We start from the raw sequence: 22,040 nt of genomic DNA on the forward strand, positions 1-22,040 counted from the left end.
GAAAATATATTTCATTTCTTTTTAATAATTACCTTTTGCTTGTCTGTTGTTTGGTTGGCTTCACTAGGGTCCGTCTACACATCCCAAGTTGACCTCAAACTTGCTTTGTAGCCACAGAACTGGGTTCATAATCCTCCTGCCTTAGCCTTCAAAGTACTGAGATTATAGGCATGTGCCACCATACCACACTAACACCTATTCCACATCTTTAGTCCAGGAGAAAAGACACATGGGGCTCAAATCTGAAACTAACATCCCCATGGGCTGGAGACGGAACAAGGGCAAGAGGCCCCTTCTGAGCTCTGGAAGCAAGCAGAGCAGCCAGCTCATCCACCACAGGGAAAAGGTAAACACGCAGGCAGGCAGGCGGCAGATGGCAGGCTGGTGTGTGGAGGCAGGGGCTGGTGTCTGCTGGAGTGCTCACCTACCCCGGTTCCCTCCACAGAGACTCCACAGGACACCTCCTTCTCTGTTACCCCCCTGGGTTTCCAGTACCCTCTTGGGATGTTAAAAGTTTCCTGTCACTGTAGACGGAGTCGTGTTCCTGTAACAGGGTGGGTCAGCTTCCGCTCTGCAGATACCCCTGCCACCTTGTTTCAAGTGGGCAGTAAGAGGACAATCTGGTGTGTGTGCAGATGCTGAACTGATGAGAGTAACTTCTTTGGGGGAGGAGGGGAAGGGAGAACACGGAATCCACACACTCTTAGTGACAAGGAAGCTAGAATTTATAGTTTCTCAGTCTCCCCACATGAGAGGCAAGCAGGCTTGTATGGCAGGTAAGAATTTCCTCAAACACAGAGGCGGGGCACTACTCACATTACCTTAGCCCCAACTTCACATGCAGGGGAACACGGGCTGGGGGGCTAAGTGAATCCCCTGCACCACAGCATTCATCAGTGGCTGAGCTAGGACGCAGGGTGACACGGGACTGCCAGGAACCATAAATACATCATCTAACGGAATCCCCATCAGCTCTGCTGTGAACAGTCCTCTACTCTCCACTTCTGGCTAAAGAAACTTACCTCAGAGACACTACCTAATTTCAAGATCACATGACTGCAGAGCAGCAGCAGTGGGGATCTGTCCATGTCCTCCCTTCCTACCCAGCACGCCCCTGAGAGCCCTGTACCAGTTTCAGGGAAGGAAAAAAGGAAGTGCAGAGAAGCTAGATGGACCTGCCCATCCTAGCATCTGGAAGGAGGCAGGCTGGCACAGGCCCCGGATGAGCAGCCGTGTGGTTCAAGAGGCTGAAGAAGGGATACTGCAACATTGACAGGAAAGCCAACTCCTGGCTCCGGGGCATGAACTGACAGGGCCCCCTGCTGCTCTGGCCACAGCCTCCTGGGTGCCTGGGCTTGTTCCAGGACACAGTGGCCTGCTGCGGGGCTGGTGGATGCACCAGAAGCTGGTCCCTACCAACAAATCTGCCATTCAGAGGCTCCTCAGGCAGCCAGCTCCAGGGCAGACAGATGACAGACAACTCTGCCGCACACACAGGAAAAACAGGATCCTGTGACTTGCAGCACCCCCTCAGCTAACTAGCTTCTGAGTCCAACTTGATGCCTTTACATAAGCTGCATCAGCTGTTCCTGTGACGTCACACTAAATTCTGCAGGATGCACATAAAGAAGGCCCAAGTGCTTCTTGCATGTCTAATGCACTCACAGGAAGCCATCCCACACGTCCATGTCTCTAAACTTCAGGTGTGGGTTTGGAGAGCAGGCCTCAGGGTTTCTTTCCCTTTGACTACTCACCCCAGTCACACAGAGCACCACAGAGAAGCTCACGGGGGTCCAGTTCAGACAAAAATGCACAGAAAGGTCAGAGGAGGGAAGGGCAGCATTCTACCCAAGATGACCTTGATTCTCAGATGACTTGACCAAACTGTACCAGGGACTGGGAGGAAAGCATCCTCTATCCATACTCCAGCATTTCCCTGTCCAGAAAGCAGTCGGTTCAATGTGTTTGTGGGGAAAAAAAATGTAAAAAGCCATTTGTCAAATGCATGGTGGGAAACACTTCTCCCCACCCTCCTGGAAGCTCACGACTCACAATAGAGGGGAAGCCACCATAAAAATGACTTGCTGTGTGTCCTTTGAAGTATAGTAACTGTGGGACAAGTGACTATAAAACTCACACAGCTGGGCGACTGGAGCCTATTCCTGCTCAGTGAATTTCCAGAACCAAGTGCACTTGCTTAACCAGTCACCATGCACCCAGAGCTGCAGCATTTTGGTACCCGTTCCAGATCCCGCTTATAACAAGTAACCTGTCCACGTCACATCAGGCCACTTGGGGAGGCCTCTGAGCACCAGTTGTTAGGGGAGGGACTCTGCAGGCAGTAGACAGGACTGAGGCCTGGGCTGTGGGTCCCCCATAAACTGTGTTGCCCATGTCTAAGGAGCAGGGGCCCAGTGTCCACTCAGAAGAAGGGCTCAGCTTCCCCTGTACTTGTGTAGGGACCATTAACTAGACTCTTCTCTTTTCCCCACCTTCCCCTCCCATCACCCAACCCCCAGTCTCCTCCCTGATCCCCAGCCGGGTGAATCCTCCAAAGCAGGGGACAACTATTAGTGATCTTTCAGGTCCCTGGGCTCTCCGGTTTCCATATGGATGAAGGCCATGTGCATATACACACATACACATAAGGCGTATTCATGGTCTGCCACCAGCCAAACCGTTCTCAGGCCCAGCAAATACCAAGCGCATACACTGTAACAGATGATCTTGGACAGTGCAGACACTCATTTGCTGTCTTTAGTGACCTTTAGGGATGGTTTACGGCTAAGGTCAATGTCTGTTGACTGAGTGGCATTCTTAAGACTCTGCCAGTAGCAGGTTCTCATGGTTCTGACTGCACAGAATGAAAGTAAGGGAAACTTCATTGGAATCTACTGCCTTTCAGGTGTTTCTTTGGGGAAGGCCAGATAATTGAAGTGATTTAAGTTCTACTGTTATAAAATCCTAGTTTTGCAGAAAACAAACTGGCCAAGATGATCTGTAACAAGTGTGATGAGGTTTTAATGTATTATAAAGAGAAGGGCCAACCTTGTCTTGCGGGTGTTGCTGATGTAACAGTCTGTAACCAGGCAGTCTAAATGTCCTAGGGCCTGGGTCTCAGCGGGGGTGGGGTGGGGTGGGGGGTGGGGCCCTCAGTGCATACAGTGGCAGAAGGTCAGCAGGGTGGAGGAGCCCTGAGCACCAAAGCTGGAGGAAGAGGAAGTCTCTGCTCCCCTTTTTAAAGGGGTGCCAAGGTCTCAGGACTGGAACGCAGGACTTTACATTTAATGTTCTTGTTGCCTGCCGTGGGGACAGCCTTCTGTAGGCAACATGGCAGGTATTCCTCTGGGGAACCTGAGTCAGCATTATGTAAGGGAACCAGCCCACAAAGCCCCAGGAGTTCTCAGCTCATTTGAGGCCCTAGCAGGAATTTCCTGTTTTGTGATCTGAGACGGGCAAAGAGCCACCACTAAAGCCAGCCTGTCTTTGCCCTCCTTCTGTGGGGGAAAACTCACGCTGAGTCACTAGATGCCAGGGCCAGCCGCTCTCTGGGGACTTCTAGCTCCCGGCATTTGAGCCAGCATGAAGGCGTCCGGAACAAAGGGCCCAGGAGCCCCGGGAAGAAGAATTCCAGGTCTTCCAGAGCAAACCTGACCAGAGCTGGCTTTGAAGGAAGCTGCCAATCAATCAGCCAGAGGTGGGGGTGGGGAGGGTGAGTCAACAACGTGGAACACCAAAGCCTCAGCTGCGAGACGAGCTTCGAACCCAAACCTACTCCTGCTAGTCTTACCTCTTTCTCCCTCTTTGAACGTAATGTATGTGCAATATGTGCATTACCACTGCAGGGGTCGGGGAGGGGGAGGCACAAAGCACCACCGCACCCCTCCCCCTGTCCCCAAGACCGGTGCTGGCTTTGGAGAGCATCTCCTTGGTTTTTCCTGTGATTTTCAGCACTTGTGTTTGCCTGAGTAGAGTGCCCTTTTGTTTTGCCTATCATCATCTCCAGCTACTGTGTGTGTGTGTTTTTTTTTACTGCTACACGGTACTCAATTGAGTGGATACATTTTATTTAGCCATTTTGCTGTCAAGAACATTTAAGCGGTGCAGAGAACACTCTTGAGCTTGTCTCCCGGCTTCAGCTACAGGAACTTCTCTGTGATACTGACGTCAGGAAGTATTACCTTGGGAAGAAAGTGCCTGTTTACCCTGATCAGCACATGCCCATCTGTGTCCCAAGCTGCTGCTGCCCCCTCTGCACTGTCCACCCACTCTCCTTAGGTGTGACAGAGCCGCTGTGACATGAGGTCAATGAAAACCCAGCTCTCCAGGCTGGAGGGGAAATCCTGACACCACTGTCAGAGGAAACCTAGGCTTCTAACCCTGTGAGCTTAACCAGAGTCAACAACCTGAAAACTGGGCTTTCTGAAGGAAAAGTCCCAGAATCCCCCACTCTTAAGAAGGCAGCCTCTCCAGCCCTGGAGCAGACCCCCTCCCCGTCAGTGCCGTGACCTGTCAGCCGGAAGTGCCAACACGCTTCCAAGTACATAAAGACCACATGCTGCTGCACCCAAGCAGCCATGAGTGGGAAGAGAGAGGGCAGGATGGAGGGGTCCTCAGGCTGCAGCCTCCAACAGCCAGCACCTACCTGTACACAGGCTGCATCTCTCTGGCTATGCCGATAACAGCACCTGGCAGGAAGTTGTCAAACTCCTCAAACAGTTCTCGGATGTTGGTCTTATACTTCAGGTCAAGGTCCAGCTGAATGATCCGCAGGATCTCTGGAGGAGTAATTGCAAAAAAGGGCAGTAAGACTAGGTATGCTACCATACCTCTGTAACTCAGCTACTCACTCGGGAGGCTGGGGCAGGGAGACTGGGATCTGAGACAGTTTGGGGTGCATAATGACCCTCACAAAATAAAAAATGACAGACACAGGCCCACATCCTGGGAGACTTGGCACCTAACGAAAAGTAAAGAAGAGAACCCAGAAGGCTGCCGGCTTGTTGCTGTAGTTGTTGAATGATTCAAAGTCACTTTCAGCGACCAGAAGCCCTCTCTAACGCAGCATCCATTCTGTTCAAATCCAAGGGTGTGTTTCACTCCCAAAGTGTCTGTCCTGGATGGCATGCACCATGGACACCCTGTGTAAAGCTACGGCATCCAGGTGATTTCACTTGGGGGCACAAGTGTCAAAGGCTGCCACACAAGAGGGATAAAAGATACTACCATCTCAGGCCTGGATACAAATGTCCTCCAAACCGCTGTGAGACTTCTTGGGAGAGAGAGATCTGGGTTAGGTCCTGAGTGTGGGCAGGAATGGGTGGGTGAAGTAATGTCCATGCCCACGGTAGAGCACTGGGGTGCCTCCTCTTGCCTTCAGCCACCCTTCCTTGCCTGCTCAGCTGCAGGGCGTCACAGCTCTCTGAGGACACAGACCACCCCTTAGGTACTTTGGCCTCTACCCGTGGAGCAGGATTGGCATTGGACAAACACTCAGGGGTGTTCGGGGAAGCAATGGCCATTCTCTAAGTTGGTTTATGGAGAAATCACAACTTCCGATGTGAGAAAAACGGATTCATTTGTTACTTGTTCTATTTTCCTTTGTGATGCAGAAACAAAGCCTTAGTTGACATTCTATGTGACTTTCCTACAACAGAAAAGAGTCAGTTACAACAGACGAGAATCCAGCTACTCAGGACAGAGCAAAGCAAGAGTAGCAGGCTGTTCTGCCCTCTGCGGTGGAGGGTTTGGGAAGGAAGGTCTGTCCAGGCAAATAAGGACCCCAAGGCTGCCAGCACCACACTGCGACCCCCATATGAAGTGTGAAGACACTCCAGCGTCCACAAACAATGGCAAAACCAAAGCCTAGAAGTCGGAGCTGACTGCTAATAACCTGGAAGTCTGTGTCTAGAAGCCTTAGCAGTGACTCTGCTGGCCTTGGTACACGGCGGCCCTAAGCCAAGGGGTGGAGAGTAGACCCAGGCCACAGGGGTCCTGCTGCTCTACAAGGCAGCCCAAGGACACAGGGGAAGGACACTGATGAAAGGCAATGTTTGCCAGGAAAGAATGCCTTAGGGTGAAAGTCACAGCCCCCAAGTCAGGTCCCCTGAGTCTGTGAATGACGAAGGTGGGGACTAGGGCTTGGCCAGTGAGGCTGACAGGGCTTTGAAGGTAAGGAAGGTCTCAGCTCCACTTCCCCAGAGATTTCTGTCAACCACTAATGGGTAGAAGTCCCAGTTTTAGAAGAAGAACTAGTATCTTTTTTCCCCCAAAGGAAGAAAACAAAGCCATTACAGTAATTTCACTGTACTCGAAACACTTCTGAGACAGACGCCATTAGCATCAGTGCACAGGAAAGCCCATCCCTTGCCATGTGCATCCTCTGGATGTCCAGGCATCAGTCTTTGTGTTCTGCAGCAGCTCTGGGCAGGTCCTGGCGGGCAATCGTGGCCTCATCTGTCCCACATGGCCAACCTCTCCAGCCATCCATCACTGCCCCCTCCTAGAAGCACACCCCTAGAGGACGGTGTGCACTAGGAGGGCAGAGCCGACCTGGGATGCTTCTTTACTAGAGGCTGTACTAACCTCTGCATCGGTCCAATTTTAGTACTTACATTACTAAAGGACCACTGGAGAGACTTCCTCAAGAGCCCTTTCTCCCTCACTGGTAGAGCTCCTGTCTTAATGAGCCCCTCCATGACCTGAGCACTTTCCCTGCTCCTAGGGAATGGCTAGGAGGGTCCAATGTAGCCCCACAACACAGAAATCTGAGATGCTTGAGCACGGATTATAACTCATTTGTAAAACACCTCTCAGAGAGACAGTGTTCCCCACATCAGCCCTGCATGGGGAGCGGGTGCAGCTCACCATGGAGCGACCCTTCACCTGGGGGCAGAAAGCCAGACCCAGGCTGGGCAAAGGACACCCCCATCTGTTCAGGGAGTCCACAGCTCTGGGCAGCCTGCACCGTCACATGGGCACCAACCAAAGGCCTTTCTTTTATAAAGTGAGGACACAAGATGCCAGTGTCACGGCTGAAGAGAAGCTGGTGCTTAGGAGGAACGCTGCAGCTCATCAGACCTACTCCCCAGACCCTAGACTTGGCAGAGCCGTCTCTGTGGGAACAGCATCTGGGTGGTCGTATAGGAAACACAGAAAGACGATGAGAAGAAGAGGTTTCTATGTGGGGACGACCACAGTGACCACCTCAGGGGGATACGGTGGGGGATGGTGGCCAGACCACATAAAACTAAGGACTAATTGAGATGATGGTCCCTGTTGTTGTGTGCTTTACTCTCGGGGGGCCCACCACCCAGCTCCCAAATAAATCACATGGAGTCTTATTCTTAGTTATGAATGCTCACCTTAGCTTGGCTTGTTTCTTGCCAGCTTTTCTTAAACTATCCCGTCTATCTTTTCCCTCTGGGCTTTTACCTTTCTATATACCTTTCTTTACTTCTTACTCTGTGGCTTGCTGTGTGGCTGTGTGGTTGTGTGGCTGTGTGGCTGGCCCCTGGACTCTTCCTCTCCTCTCTTTTCGCTCCTCGCTTCCTCTCTTTTTCTCCATCTATTTATTCTCTCTGCCTGCCAGCCCCGCCTATCCTTTCTCCTGTCTTGCTATTGGTCATTTAGCTCTTTATTAGACCATCAGGTGTTTTAGACAGGCACAGTAACACAGCTTCACAGAGTTAAACAAATGCAACATAAACTAAAGCAACACACTTTGAAATAATATTCTACAACAGTCCCCAAATCAAAGAATGAATGAAAGCTGTGGTGTGTGAGGTAGGACTTTGGAGAGGACAGCTGGTGGGACGTCCCCGTCCAAATACTGTGAGAAGTCGACAAAAAGGAGGACAGATAATCTGAGATGACAGCCCTGGAGAGGAAGCCTGGTGGGATAATCTTTTTGTACACTGTGAAGTTGTCTTTGCCAAGGCGCCTTCTGATTGGTTTAATGAAGAGCTGAATGGCCAATAGCCAGGCAGGAGAGAATAGGTGGGTCTTCCAGGGAGAGAGAGGAACTCCGGATGAATCTAGGATTTCATCAGTAAGATGCGGAGGAGGAGACACACATCATGGAGGAAAGGTAATGAGCCACGTGGCAGAATGTAGGTTAATATGAACAGGTTAATTAAGTTATAAGAGCTGGTTGTGAACAAGCGCAAGCTAAGGCCAAGCTTTGGTAATTCATAGAAAGTCTCCATGTCATTATTTGGGAGTTGAAGGTCCCCAAAGGAAAGTCCGACAAGAAAGTCCTACTACAAAGCCTGGTAATAACTGAGGTCAACTTACCCATTTTATAGCTCAGAAAAGTGAGGGCCATCAAGACAAGGGATATGTCAAGACACTCAAGCTAAGAAGCAAAGTTGATCCCAGAACTCAAATCCCTACCTCCCTCACTGACGCTCCTTGGTTATCTAACCTCATCCATCTTCTCCTAATGTGGGCCACAAAATCCTAGAGAGCAAAACAATGTGTCATAGAGTATGCCCATCAGCCATAATCATGTAAATCTGAAGAGGAATAGAAATGAGACCCTCACACTCCAACACGGCTCCAGCCAGCTTTCAGGGAAAGTCTCCACAGCCTCCATATCCTCTTGGCATCTGAGAAACCAGCAGTCTTTACATCCTTAGGAATATACCCGAGTTGTGATAAATTCAAAGGGAGGCAGAAGCCACACTGAACATTCTAGACCCAAGGATGCCCATGGAGATACCATCTCATTGCCAGGCGTGTGACCCCTGGCACAGCCAGCAGAAAGTCACTTCTGACCACGCCCACCCCACAGGCCCCTGCTGTAGTGACGTGTACTTATACTGGAAAAGCATCTGTTTCTGCATCCCGTGAGCTGAGCCTTCCTGGCAGACCCCATGCTCACAGACCTGTCCATGGGTTGGAGCCACATAAGTAAAACCTCAGGTACTGATGTGCACCTGTGGCACTGTCTCCTTTTGGGGGGGAGCAAAGTTCTCGGTGGCCCCAGCATCTGAGGAGCACACCTGTACTGACTACTCTCCCTGGGAGAGCTCCATGGTCGGCCACTGGCTGACTGCCTCCTGGGGGAAGACAGAGCATGGAGGACTATGAGGCATTCCCACTGTGGGGTGGCAGTCAGGGTGTCAGACAGTGGTCTTTACGGTGGACGAGAGTCTGGTAAGCCACTGAAGGATGGCAAGTCACAGTGGGAAGAGGTGAAGAATCTGGTGGGGTGAGGGGGCGTGCTCTCTGGTGTGGGCTCCATGTTCACAGGGATATGCCTGCTCATCTTCACTCTCTTGACTAGTCTCAGGCCAAAGAGACAGCTCTAACTAGAACTTGGCTCTACTAAGCTTGGAAAAGAAGGACAGATGGAGCACTCTGGCTACCAATGTGCCTTTCTAGACCTCTGTGACCCCACCACTACCATCACAGCTGGTCCTAGAGTCCTTCTCCAGAGATTCTGACTGTCTCTGGGCTTTGCAAGCCAATGCCTGCTGCTAGGGTTCAAGGCCAAGCCAGGCAAGGTGGGACTATGCCACAGAAGGCCTCAGTCATGACATCCAGACTGGCTGGGACAGTCCCAACTCAACAATCCCCTGTGGAAATGAGCTCGGAGCAAGTCATCATCAGCTTCCAATTAAGCCAGCCACAAGCATGTCATCTGACTGCGGATGGAATTACAAGCCAGACTGAATACTTAATGACACCCCAAAACAAACAAGAGAAAAAAGCCCCAGAAGGAAAAGAGAGAGAGAGACAGAGCTCACTCCTTTCCTCTCCCCTCCCTTCTCTGTCCTCAGAAACAATTCCTGGCAGACACACGCTAGCACACACAACAATAGGCAGCACAAAGGGCCAGGAAGGGATGAGGAGAGTGGTGTAGGTAGGCACGGCCTCCATGGTGGGAAATACCACGAGAGGAGAGAAAGACCTTCCCAGAAGAGCAGGCTAACAGGCCAACCAACATCTTCCCCTCTGTTCGGAACCTGCTTCTGCTGACCAGATATAAGCATTTATAGCATGTGGGAGAGCTCACTGCTCACAGCCCCAGCTGGCTTCCCAGTGGCCACTGAGGGTCTGCGGGAGGGAAATGCTGTCCAGCTATGTGACTCTAGGGTCTGATGGCTCTGGAAGCAGACCCCTGGAGAGCAGCTTGCTTTCCCTGGCCTGGAACACTGCTGCAATGTGCCCCCTGGCTTATCACACCTGCTGCTTTTTAACTGCTGTGGGCAGAGCCTCTGGCCTGCAGGAGCCAGAGAGCAACTGAAGGGACAGAGATGTCCCCCCCCACGGAGGTCATGAACCTAGAGGGGATGCTTGGGAGACTGAGGGGCACAGTCCTGCTTCTTACCAGCCTGGCTTCGCCTTTGGGGGCGCTGTCCAAGCGTGAGATGGATGTGTCCCTGAGGGGACTTAATGGGTGGCGCTGGCTCTGCTGGTTTTCACATCCAGCAGGAAACTTGGGTCCTTTCCAACTGGCTCTGGCCTTGACTCTCAAAAAACCCTTCATGATTCCCTCTGTAATAGACGCTCCAGCTGCTGCCCAGCTGGCTCACCATGGGAATAGTTGCTTTAAAGAAACATCGGAGAATATGCCAGTCCAGGACCTTGGGCATTGGTCAGACACACACACTTCCTCTCTAGAAGCAGGAGAAGGTTCCAGGCTGGGGTCTCTACTTTTGCTGATTTCCTAAGGAAGTAGTACCTCCCACTTCCAAAGGTAGAACCACAGGCTCAAGGAGGCATGGCAACTTACCTCAGACAGCCCAGCAAGGCAGCCACTGCCAGGGACCTTCCTTGGCTGTGTGACTGTCACACTCAGGCCTCTACTTAGAGCCTATTGTTTACATAAAGCAAGCTTCCAACTGAAGAGAGGAAGCAGGGGACACCTCCCAGGGACTGAGACCCCTACAGAGGAGGGTTCCCCACCTCCTACACGATCTGACCCTCATCTCTGAGGAGTTTGAAGGCTGTGGAGATTTCCCTTCGCTGAGCAAAGACCACTGGAGAAACTCTTGGAAAGGGGGGTTTAATGCCAGCAAAGTTGGAAATCTTTAACGGCAAAAGACAACGTGTGCAAATCGGTTGCACTTACAGGATGGTGCAAAGGCAGGCTGAGAGTGACATTATTATTTCTACTTGACAAAGGAAGCTGTGGAGGGGAAGTCCGGTGGTCACACTTGGGAAATACACTGGGCTCCGAAGTCTTCACCCCCCACCACCCCACCCCACACCATCCAGCTTGCCAGACCCCTGGATGCCAGGGAACGGCCAACGCTCAGTAGTAACACAGGCTCTGGTCTGTGGAAGGCCCGGCCTTCTGTACATGAATCTATGATTTCCACATGAACAGCTGCCTGCACCTCCCAGGGAGGAGCACCTCAGGATGATTTATGCACCCTGTGAGCAACCCTGGTAAAGGCTTGGGAGTTGAAATTAATGTCCACAGTCAACTTGATATATTAGCTCCACAACGAACTCTTTCTTCTAGCCCTCGGGAGTGAGGCATGGAAAGCTGGGTGCTGGCTGTGGCTCAGCCATGGCGTGTTTATAGCTCTCAGTTCCTGCTGTGTAGACCAAGAATGGCTACGGGAAGACACGGGTTTGGGCCCTGCAGTTGGACACCACTGGTCTCCTTCCACCTGCTCAGCACTCTAGGTAGAGTACAGAACAGAATTTGCTTTGAACGGCACCAAACAATGGTAGATACAACACTTGCTCTCAAACTTCTCACTTCTATTGCTCAGATGAAATTAGAGCTCACACACATATTCTGTGACCTGTAAAACTGCCATTTCTGTAGTATGGAGGCCCCATGGTACCTGTGAGCCTTTCCATATGTATCTTTCTGGTACCTGCCAAAGAGAGAGAGAGAGAGAGAGAGAGAGAGAGAGAGAGAGAGAGAGAGAGAGAGAGAGAGAGAGAGAGAGAGAGAATGGGGTTGAATGTGTGTGTGTGTGCGTGCGCGCGCGCGCGCTTGTGTGTCCAAAGGCTTGAGTTCTCCTTTTTTGGGGCAAGAGCACATTTCACTTTGTTCACAGGAGTTGTTAAATTGATGGATTGATGCCTGGTATTTCTCTTTACCAACAGGGTTTTTCATGGACCCTCTGTGGAGACAGAAGCTGTAGAATCCAGCTCTCTGGATTAACTAAACAAATGTTTGCTGACATAACGGTTCAGTTGCTGCTGGTTTGCCCAAACCAGCCCTGTTAGGCTTTCCAAATTCCCCGGGCTGAGGTTCTCGGTGGAGTCCTGGGCCCTTGTTTCGAACCCTCTGGTCTTTCCCTCTTTCCCTGCTCCGACCACCTCCTCCACTGCTGCTGGCACTGGGGAGCTGGCAGTGGGAACTTCACCACAGTAAAGATTTAGTTTAAAAGCAGGAAGCTAGCAAAAGTCTCGCCCTGCCATCTGCAGCTCTCCATCCCACAGGGCAGCTGACTCTCTCCTGCCTCTGTGCCCAGCTGGTCCGTCAGGGTCTGTCTACCACAGCCCTGGCCCTTCTGTTTACTCACATGACAAAAACAAGACTAATTCAGGACCTTTGTAGTGAGCTGAAATTCTCAAAGTGCGATCCCAGCTCCTAAAACTCCCCCAGGCTTTAGCCAATTTAATCCTTACACCAACCCTGGATCAGGTGCACCAATGGGATGAGCTCAGAACCACTTCAAGGTTGCATGGTCAATAATGGCAACACCTCCTTCCAACCAGATCCCTTCAGGGGAGGGACTTCCGGTGAGTTCCTTCGCGGATCCCATCCTGCTCTCCTCCCTCTCCCCTTCCTACTTCATCCCCTACCTTTCCTGTACTTGTGTCTCTTAGAACCAGAAACAGATGTTCATCAGGTGACCAGGCCAGAGATAACCAGATCTCAGGGCCTTCAGAGCAGGATCACAAACTCGGAACTGCTTCTGGAATCCTATGGGATTCCACACAGAGATGCCAGGCAGCTCCTAACGCTGCTTCTGATGGTGGACGTCTTGCACAGCACCACCTCGTTCCTTTGGAAAGCCACACTCTGTACACTGCTTAAGTGTGTGCTGGCCATGGATGCTCACCCCCAGGCCCCTCACTGTGACGCTTGGGGAAGACACAGTTTGCCTCCTACGCTTCGGCACCCTGCTGCCTCCGCACCCCTGGTAGCTTGAGTTTGGACAGCAGTCCTCCCCAGTGAGAACCACCAGTCTGCTGCTCTCTCCCGTGGCCGAGCCGCCCATGTTCCTTCTACGACAGGACTCACCCTTCTCCAGTGCCTTGAAGTCCTTCACCACCGTCACCCTCAAGGCCAAGAGCAGCTGTAGCTCCTGCAGCCAGGAGAGCATGGATACCACTGAGGTATGTCCACAGGGTAAGCAGGACTGGATCACCATGGGCCACTTTCTCACCAATGAAAGAGAGGGGCTGTTTTGGGCAGTCCCTGGCTACTGCTGGAGCCCATTCCCTCGTCTTCTAAAGCAGGAGAAAAATCAGCTTTCATGTTTTCCTTAGCAACACCTAATCACCCATGACAGGCAGAAAACTGACCAGTGAATGGCTCTTCAGGCTTTGAGTCTCTTGCCGAAATGTCATGCTATAATAGTAACAGATACTATATTATATTTTATACTATACTTTAAAGCAATGGCTACGAGCATCTATAAGACGATGAAGTACTTATGGGCTGGGTTACAGCATGTACACCCCACAGCAGGGCTTACTGCCCCATTCTGCAGTTTCCTGTTCTCAGCATAGTGCGAAGTCCCACTGCCCCCCCCCCCCCCCCCCCCCCCCCCAGTTTTCTGCGCAACTTCTCTGAGTCCGACAAAAATGGTACGGAAGGTCAAACAGAGGGAGCCTGGCTCTGCGCCAGGAGTCATTTGTCATTTGTCCAATTGTCATTCAACGACAACTGCTCTCCTCTGAAGCAGGAGCCCCACTGATTTCCACCAAGAAACCCTTTATAACTTCCCACAGCACCATCCGTAACTGAAAAGATTCTATCAAACTGTACTTAAGCATGAATTCATTCACTCCCTGGTTTAATTAAACTTTAGTATAATTTAATTAATTTGGTTTTTGTTTTATTTTAATTAAAATTTAAGTTACTTGTTTTAATTCTAATGAGGGACTTAATGTACAATGCCAAACTGACATACCACAATTGAAAACAAGAGAATAAAAAAGAAATAAAAAGGTTTTAAACTCTTGAGAATTTCAGCACAAACTCCATAGGAAAAAGACACCCAGAATAGGGACCAGCTGAACCCAGGAGGTTAATGTCAACAGCTCAGTACCATCAAATCCGCAGTCAACATTTGTCAGTTGTCAAAAAACAAAAATAAAATTCCTGGTCCGGGACTGCCTGCAGACAGCTGCCACAGCTCCCTAATTCTCTGGCTTTTTCCTTGTCTTCCATCACCTGGGACAATTTAAGGAGCATCAAGCATGGTCTGGGTTGGGGGATGGTTCCTTGTGATCAGGGTCAGAGTTTGCACTTTTGTTGGGTCCGTGTCACTGTGCCCTGTTTGGTCTGTTCGTCCCATCATTAATGATGTCACCTCTCATTCCTGCAATGTGCCTTCTCTTGTCTTTGTAGATGCGTGTTTTGTAGGGAAACACTTTGAGACTGTGACAGTGCCCTTCCTTGACAAGGTCTCAACCTCTTTGGTCTTACCCACTGCGATGTCTGTCTACGTACATCGTAACTCTACAGATGCCAGGTCTTACCCACTGCGACGTCTGTCTACACACAACTCTACAGGTGCCATGGCAGCATTCTGCCCCCCTTCGGTCCTTCGTGGCTGGCATTCTACAGCAAGGAAGAGCTAGCTTTTGAGGATTCCTTATTTACAGCAGTTGTAGCAAGCAAAGGCTTCCTGGTAGGAGGTTTTGATGCTTCCTGATACAGGGGAACAGGACAAGGAATCTTAGGGCGATGGTCCCAGGCACTGGGACCATGATTGGACTAGGAGAGCTAGAGACCCTCTTGGAAAATCTCCAGCAGCACCAGGCTCACGGCTACTGTCCATTCTCACGCCAGTCAGTGTCAGTGGGGACAAGGTGTGTCGGGGGCACTTTTAGAAACCACAAGACCAAATTTTCTTCCCCATGCTTGGCTCTTAAAGATGCTACACAATGAGTTCCGCTCTATTTAGTGAACTATGAACCTGGGAGATCTGGGGCAAACTCAAAACAGCACAGCTACAACGTTGGTCAGAACTGACGGCCAGCCAAGGCCACAAAGTCACACAGCGCGCCACGCACTGTGCGAAGTGCAAGCCTCGGGAACGAAAGGCATTCTGCCTAACCTCAAAAATGCAAACACAGGATTTTTATCACATAGTCTCTGCTGTTCTTTCCATCTTGTCCTGGCCGGAAGAGCAATGATTCCGCTCACTACCACCCAGCAAGCACGGGATATGGCCGATCCTGGTACTGGGCTGTGTGACAGCGTGAGGGAGGATAATCATGGCCAGGATCAGCCTGCATCCACTTTATAACTGAGGGGACAGGCTGTGCTCTGTTCACCATTCTTCATGGCCATTTAGTATCAGCAAGCGACAGCTAACGGTTACTTAGTACCAACTGTGTGCCAGACTGGAATGTTTTCCAATGCCCTTCTTTCCATTTTACAAACGTTTGAAAACTACAGTTCACAGCAGCCAAAAACCAGCCTACAGTCACAGAGCAGAGCCCAGCTGGCTCTAAAGTCAGACATCTTTTTGCCTTGAGCATTCTGTTCACCTGGGATTACTTCTAAATCTGCCCCCATGCTTTGCCAGGTATCACTGCACTGTAGCAAAGCACCAACTGGAAACAGCAATGACTTCGGAGAGCAATTATTCCGCAGGTCAATGAGGCTTAGCTGTGTGGATGCTCTCATGGAGTCTCATGTGGACAAACGACAGCAGGACTGTGGCCATCCACGAGGTGGCCAGGCCAGGTGTCCACAGTGACCAAGCAGCAGGGCTGCAGTCATCCACGAGGTGGCCAGGCCAGGTGTCCACAGTGACCAAGCAGCAGGGCTGCAGCCATCCACGAGGCTGGCCAGCCAAGTGTCTACACTGACCAAGCAGCAGGGCTGCAGCCATCCACGAGGTGGTCAGGCCAGGTGTCTGAGGTGACCAAGCCCATTGCTAGCAGCTGGTGCTGGGCTCAGTTGTGACTGTGAGCCCCACTGCTGTCCCCAGGGTTCGGGCTGCATCTGGTATGGCTGCTGGGTTCCAAGAGGGGCTTCATCAAGAACAAGTGTTCCAAGAGACCCAGACTTAACCAGAGTTCTCAGTACCTAACCTTGGGCATTACAGAGGACCACTTCCACTGCATCCTACTTGTCATAAACCAGTGACAGAGGTGGCTCAGCTCAGGGACAGAGAGCATGCGGTCATCTGCAGCAACTACCCTTGGCCGTAACAGAGTTCTAGACTATTTTACGTTTACTACACTTTTCCAAGTTTTCTACCATACATACTCATTTTCTGTAATCACAAATAAATCAATCCCTAAAATTATATGGTGTTGTATGTAAATATATGTGCAATGTATAGATTCACATATTATACATGCAAATGAAGCTAGCTGAAAATATGCTAAAATGTTACTGTGGAAATGTCTAGTTATTTTGTAAATATGTTTCATCTTCTCAAAATGGTGTGTGTTGTCTTCAAATTAAAATATTTTAAAAGACCTTAAATAACTACCTCAGAGAAATACCCGAGGTTTATCAGGTTTATCAGATTTAAGGTTTGGACAGGACCTTGGCTTTCTTTAGGATTCATTTTCCTAAGCCAAGACCATATAGAAACCGCCGCCTCCTTCCCGCTTCAGCACAGGCTGTGGACTGTGCTTCCAAATGCCCACACCAGGTGGGAGGGCCTCTCACCTGCCTCCCTCTCCTGGAGCTGATTGAACTGGGATGCGCACTCACCCCAAACCCCTGACAGGCACATCTTTAAGTTTAAGGCAATGGCAGCATGTTTGGTCTCAGTGACAAAAGCCACATCTGCTGGAACAAGTCTTTCTCCCAAGTGTGAGTTTGTGTCCCCAGAGCTCCAACGGGCGCCTAACATTGAGGGAGCAACCTCAGAGGCAGGTGAGGGTGCAAGACCATGACCAGAAAGTTCATCCAATCTCTGTGTCCAGAGAGGCCCCGCCTCCAGCAGACATGAATGCCATATCAACCTCACTCCAGACAAGGATGACTGAAGGTGACTGCTAATGTTGCCACCGTCTAAACACAGACCCAACATCTAAAGCAGGCTCTGTAGACACTGGCAGGCTTGTTAGAGCCGAGCACTGAGAGAAACCAGGCCTGGGCAGGAGATGCTATGCAATGCCAGGCTTCCCAAAGGACAGCAGGCTGCCAGGCAAGCACGGGGCTCTTCCCACAGTCCACACACACACACACACACACACACACACACACACACACACACACACACACACACACACCGTGCTCCAGGAGCTCAAAGAGGGAGATCTGTGGAGTTAGTCCATGCTATTTTTATCCGGTCACTTTCCAACCATAAACCCACACTTCACATTTCATTGTTTTGGGTGGATTAAGAAATTCCACTTGGCCTTTCTTGTGGTTTAGTTTCCTGCATGCCTGTCTGAAGGAAAAACTCCGGCATTCCTATGGAAACAAACAATGTTTAACCTATTCTTAGCAGTCCGTGTGGAGGTCCCTGGTGTTGTGTTTCTAAGTCTATACTACTCTGACGGGACCAGGACCCACCTCTCTACTTCTTTCCACACCAAAGGAGGAATATTCCCACAGGTCTGCATTTAGGGTCTGGTTCCTGAATACAGGACAGGGCAACTCACTTTGAGAATATTCCAGAGTTGGGAAGATGGCCCCGTGGGTAAATTGTGAGTGATGCGTGAAGACCTGAGTTTCAACCCCCAGATCCTCAGTACGCCTGAAGAGCAGCCAGGTGTGACCATGCACACATGTAAAACCAGCAGTGAGGGCGGAGCTAGGCAGATCCTAGAGACAGCCAGCCACTGCAGCTACAAACTGAGTTCCAAGTTCATGACGAGGCCTTCTCTCAAAAAGTTAGGTAAGAAAAAAAAAAGATACCCACCCTCTGGCCTCCATACACACACACACACACACACACACACACACACACACACACACACACACACACACACAGAGCTGTGAAGAGCTGAAGTGCCTCTGTACAATCTACAAGGGCTCTCTGCGGCACTGCTGGAGTCCTGCATGGCAAATATGCAGGTGACGAGTTTGGCAATGCCAGTGAAGGGAGAACTGACCTTTCCCAAGTGACTCAAACGACAAGGCCGGGCATAACCCTGTGAACACAAGAAACACTGGACATACAGCGAGAGAAAACGGAGCTGTCTTTTTCGGTCAAGGCCAATGTGAGTTTTGTTTTCTATTCGAAAATCTCTTTCCTAGCTCGTCCAGTCAGATGGGTACTACATTCCTGTAATGTGAACAAGGACTGTGTAAACACTCTGCTCACAATGAACAGTGGCTTTTTACCCAAGGCCAAGCCCTTCTCTTTTCCTTAGGAAAACCGAGGACCACCCCCACACCTTCTGCACCTCCTGAGGGGCTTGCAATGCAACAATGGAAACAGAAAGGAGAAGTGGCTAGAAAATCAGTCTGCTCAGGAGGAATCTACTCCTCCGGAGGCTGACAGCTGGTGCAGCTGAGAGGGGGGGAATTCCCCGTTCTCTATGGATCTGGGGGGTTGGTATTCGGAGCTAGACCCTCTGAGTGCACCAACAGCCACAGCAAGCAACATGCCTCATGGACCTGGGACACAGAATGCTTCCCTGGTGACCACGGGAACCCTGCACTCTTTCAGTCAGATCGCGGATGTATATGCCCTCCTCCGTCCTGGACATTATTTGGCCCACTGCAGACAGCAGGAAAGAGCTGGTGCCCCAGGGAACTGGTGGCACTTCATCCAGGGATGGCACTGAGAGGTGGCAGAGAGGAGGAATGAGGCAACCCTTGGGCTCACCAACACCTATTTGGAAGACCTGTTCATCTCCCTCTCCAGGTGTGATTCCAGCAGCACCCTGGGCCCTCCAAACTATGTCCCTAAGATGAGCGATGTGAAGGATGGGATAGAGCACCCAAATCCAGAGAGCTGCGTCTCCCTGAATTTTAGGTCTGTGACCCCACTTCTGGGGCAAGAGTCTAAGGAGAGAGGGTGCAGGTGCTCCTTCTCAAGGACAGAACTCACCAGAAGGCTTAAGGAACACCCTTCTCTCTCCCTCCCTGATCTCACTCTTGGCCCTGCGTCACAATCGGATTCTGTTGCTAGCCTGGCTCCACTTTGTGTTATTAACACACTCTCACCAACTGAGCTGAGAACAGCTGCCTATTCAGGCGAAGCAGGCATAATAGAGTAGACCAAGCCCACTGGAGCCCGTTTTCCACCTCCATCCCACCCACACACGTGTGTCCAGCTGGGACCAGGACAAACAGCCATCTTGCGCGGTGATAGCAGACAAGTGGTGACGGAGTACCCTAGGCAGCCTCTCAGCTGGCTGCTGAAAACAGAAAAGAGCGGATATGTGGAGGAGTGGAAGGATGGGGAGCTTACCCAGTCTGGGGAAGATACATAAAACATCCTGCACTCGATTGTTAGGAGGAAGAGACACAAGGTTCTACACCAGTGGAAATTATGAAATGGTAACAATAGAAGAATAAGCTGAGAAAGTTTGTGTTGAGGCCTAGAGAGGGCCAGACAGAGCCATAAGCAGTGATGGAAGGCAACCCAGTCGGCTTGGCCTCTATTACAAACACTAGCGCAGTGGCCTAGTCAACGGTCCCTTATATTAGCACAGTTCTGCACTGTCAGTCCAAGATCACAGTTCCCATGGCTAGTGCCTGGGGATTGCTCTCCCGGGTTTGGAGATGGTGACCTTCTCACTATATCTTCATGTGGTCTTTCCTCTGTGCTTCTGCAGAAAGAGTGAGCACCCCAGTGTCTCCTCCTCTACAAGGACTATGACCCCACAGGGCCACGTCCTACCCCAAATGGCTTCCCAAAGGCTACACCTCCAAATATCATCACACTGGGGTTCAGGCTTCAGCATTTGAATTTGGAGAGTATCATTCAGCTCCCAACTGTTGTGGAAGATTAGTTATAGATCTGTCACATTTATTTATGCTGCAGAACATTTGTTCAATGATGCAAAGATGTGTTGCAGTCTTTTATGTCGCATTTGTTTAACTCTGTGAAGTTGTGTTACTGTGCCTGTCTAAAACATCTGATTGGTCTAATAAAGAACTGAATGACCAATAGCAAGGTAGGAGAGAGAATAGGCGGGGCTGGCGGGCAGAGAGGATAAATAGAAGGAGAAAAAGAGAGGAAGGGAGGAGCGAAAGGAGATGGATAGAGGACTCCAGCAACAGCCACCCAGCCACACAGACAGCCACGGAGTAAGAAGTAAAGAAAGGTATATAGAACGGTAAAAGCCCAGAAACAAAAGGTAGACAGGATCATTTAAGAAAAGCTGGCAAGAAACAAGCCAAGCTAAGGCTGAGCATTCCTAAGAAAGAATAAGATTCCGTGTGATTTATTTGGGAGCTGGGTGGTTGGCCCCCAAGGAAAAAAGAGTAAAACAACCACCAACTACACCCAACACCAGCTTGGAAACCAACATCTTTCCATGGATGAAGCACATGTTACCAATGATGAGGATCCTAGTGTAACACCTTCTCAGGAAGCCAACAAAGTCACAGGCCGTAAGGTCAACGGCATCAGCCTACACATTGGCAAAGTTCTCCAGGCAGAAAAGGAGGTCTGAAGTTGTCAGGATAAGGTTGTAACTTAACGCCACAGTTCAGAACAGATGAGCACAAGGTCCTTGGGATATCTGGGCAGAGGGCAGAGACAAATCTGAGCACCTACACCCAGGGCCACCTAGTCTCCTCCCTAGGCACCAATAAACCTACCCAAGGTCCCTGAACAGAGACTTCCCTGTTTTCAGATTGCCCAACATGGAGGTACTAATATTTCACAGCATAACACTGTCCCACACAAGGTTGGGCCATATAGCCACCATGGCACAGGTGTGGTGCTCTCTCCAGAAAGCCGGAGATACTGTTGCTCATATGGCTACCTGTGTGTGTTGCCGGGAATTGTGCTCTGAAACAAGAGGAGAACCAATGCCCTCCACGCCACCATGGTTGCCCTCCCTGGGGCCTAATCTATTCTTGCCTGGTCTTAGATGGGAAGGTAAAAGGGGCAGGGAAGGCTGTGGGTAGCTGGCCATGGCCCTTGGCTCAGGGCAGCACTCTCGGTGGTAGAGAGTGGAGCAACTGTCATAGTTTTGTGCTGAGACTCAGAGCTGGCCCTGGCTTAGAGCCTCAGCCACACACAGTCTGACCCAATATGACTCCTTGAGTTTCCTTCCCCATCTGTGACTTGAGAGGCCCCATCTGATCCTAATGGCCTCCAGCCAATACGGCACCAGGAAGATGGCACCTGACCTCAGATACTGTCCTGACAGCACTATGTACCCACACACTCATCGGGAATGATATTTCTTCAGTGATTCCTATTTTCTCAATGACTTAAATATCCTTTTACAGCTCAGCCACTCTCCTTCCTCAATGTCTCCCATGTCTGTGTGCCGCCCCCACCAAGTCCCTTCCTCCCCCTCTCCCCACAGACTCAGTGACTGGCAGTGAGAATGTGCTCAGGAGAACGCCATTTGAAGGAATCTCTTGGGGTAAACCATGGCCTGCTCAGAAAGCCTGGAAGTCACTCCTGCTGTTCACAAAGGCAGAGTTCCTCCCCTGAAGGAGAAGTGAAGAGCTATCACCCACCACTGGGGTCTTCCCAGGTCACAAGGCTGGGCTGACTGTTAGCAGGATCACTGCTAAGCATGGCCTCTGGTCCTCCATTCTGTCAGGAGCAGAGTGGTATGCTGGGCACTAGACTGAGCAGACACTTCTGTGGCGGTCCTTTTGAAGTGAAGACGTTAGATTGCCCCATCTGTCTACCTCACATAGACTGGCCTCATGCTAGCTTGCCACTGGCTTTCAGGAAACCTTTTAACTCCCATCCCTATCTTCCTCTAGAGAC

The 22,040-nt window shown here is 50.7% G+C and overlaps 1 protein-coding gene across 1 annotated transcript in view; it reads right to left on the reverse strand.

Annotated features, from left to right (window-relative positions):
- The window catches only part of Xxylt1 (xyloside xylosyltransferase 1), a 148,296-nt gene that overhangs the window by 54,043 nt on the left and 72,213 nt on the right, over positions 1-22,040 (reverse strand). Inside the window, exon 3 of the mRNA XM_052740536.1 lies at positions 4,646-4,778. Within this exon, the coding sequence (XP_052596496.1) occupies positions 4,646-4,778 (133 nt within the window). The remainder of the gene's footprint in view (positions 1-4,645; positions 4,779-22,040) is intronic.

The sequence above is a fragment of the Peromyscus californicus genome, unplaced genomic scaffold (assembly GCF_007827085.1).
Source record: "Peromyscus californicus insignis strain IS unplaced genomic scaffold, ASM782708v3 Scaffold_16__1_contigs__length_79575227, whole genome shotgun sequence".
Lineage (NCBI taxonomy): Eukaryota > Metazoa > Chordata > Mammalia > Rodentia > Cricetidae > Peromyscus > Peromyscus californicus.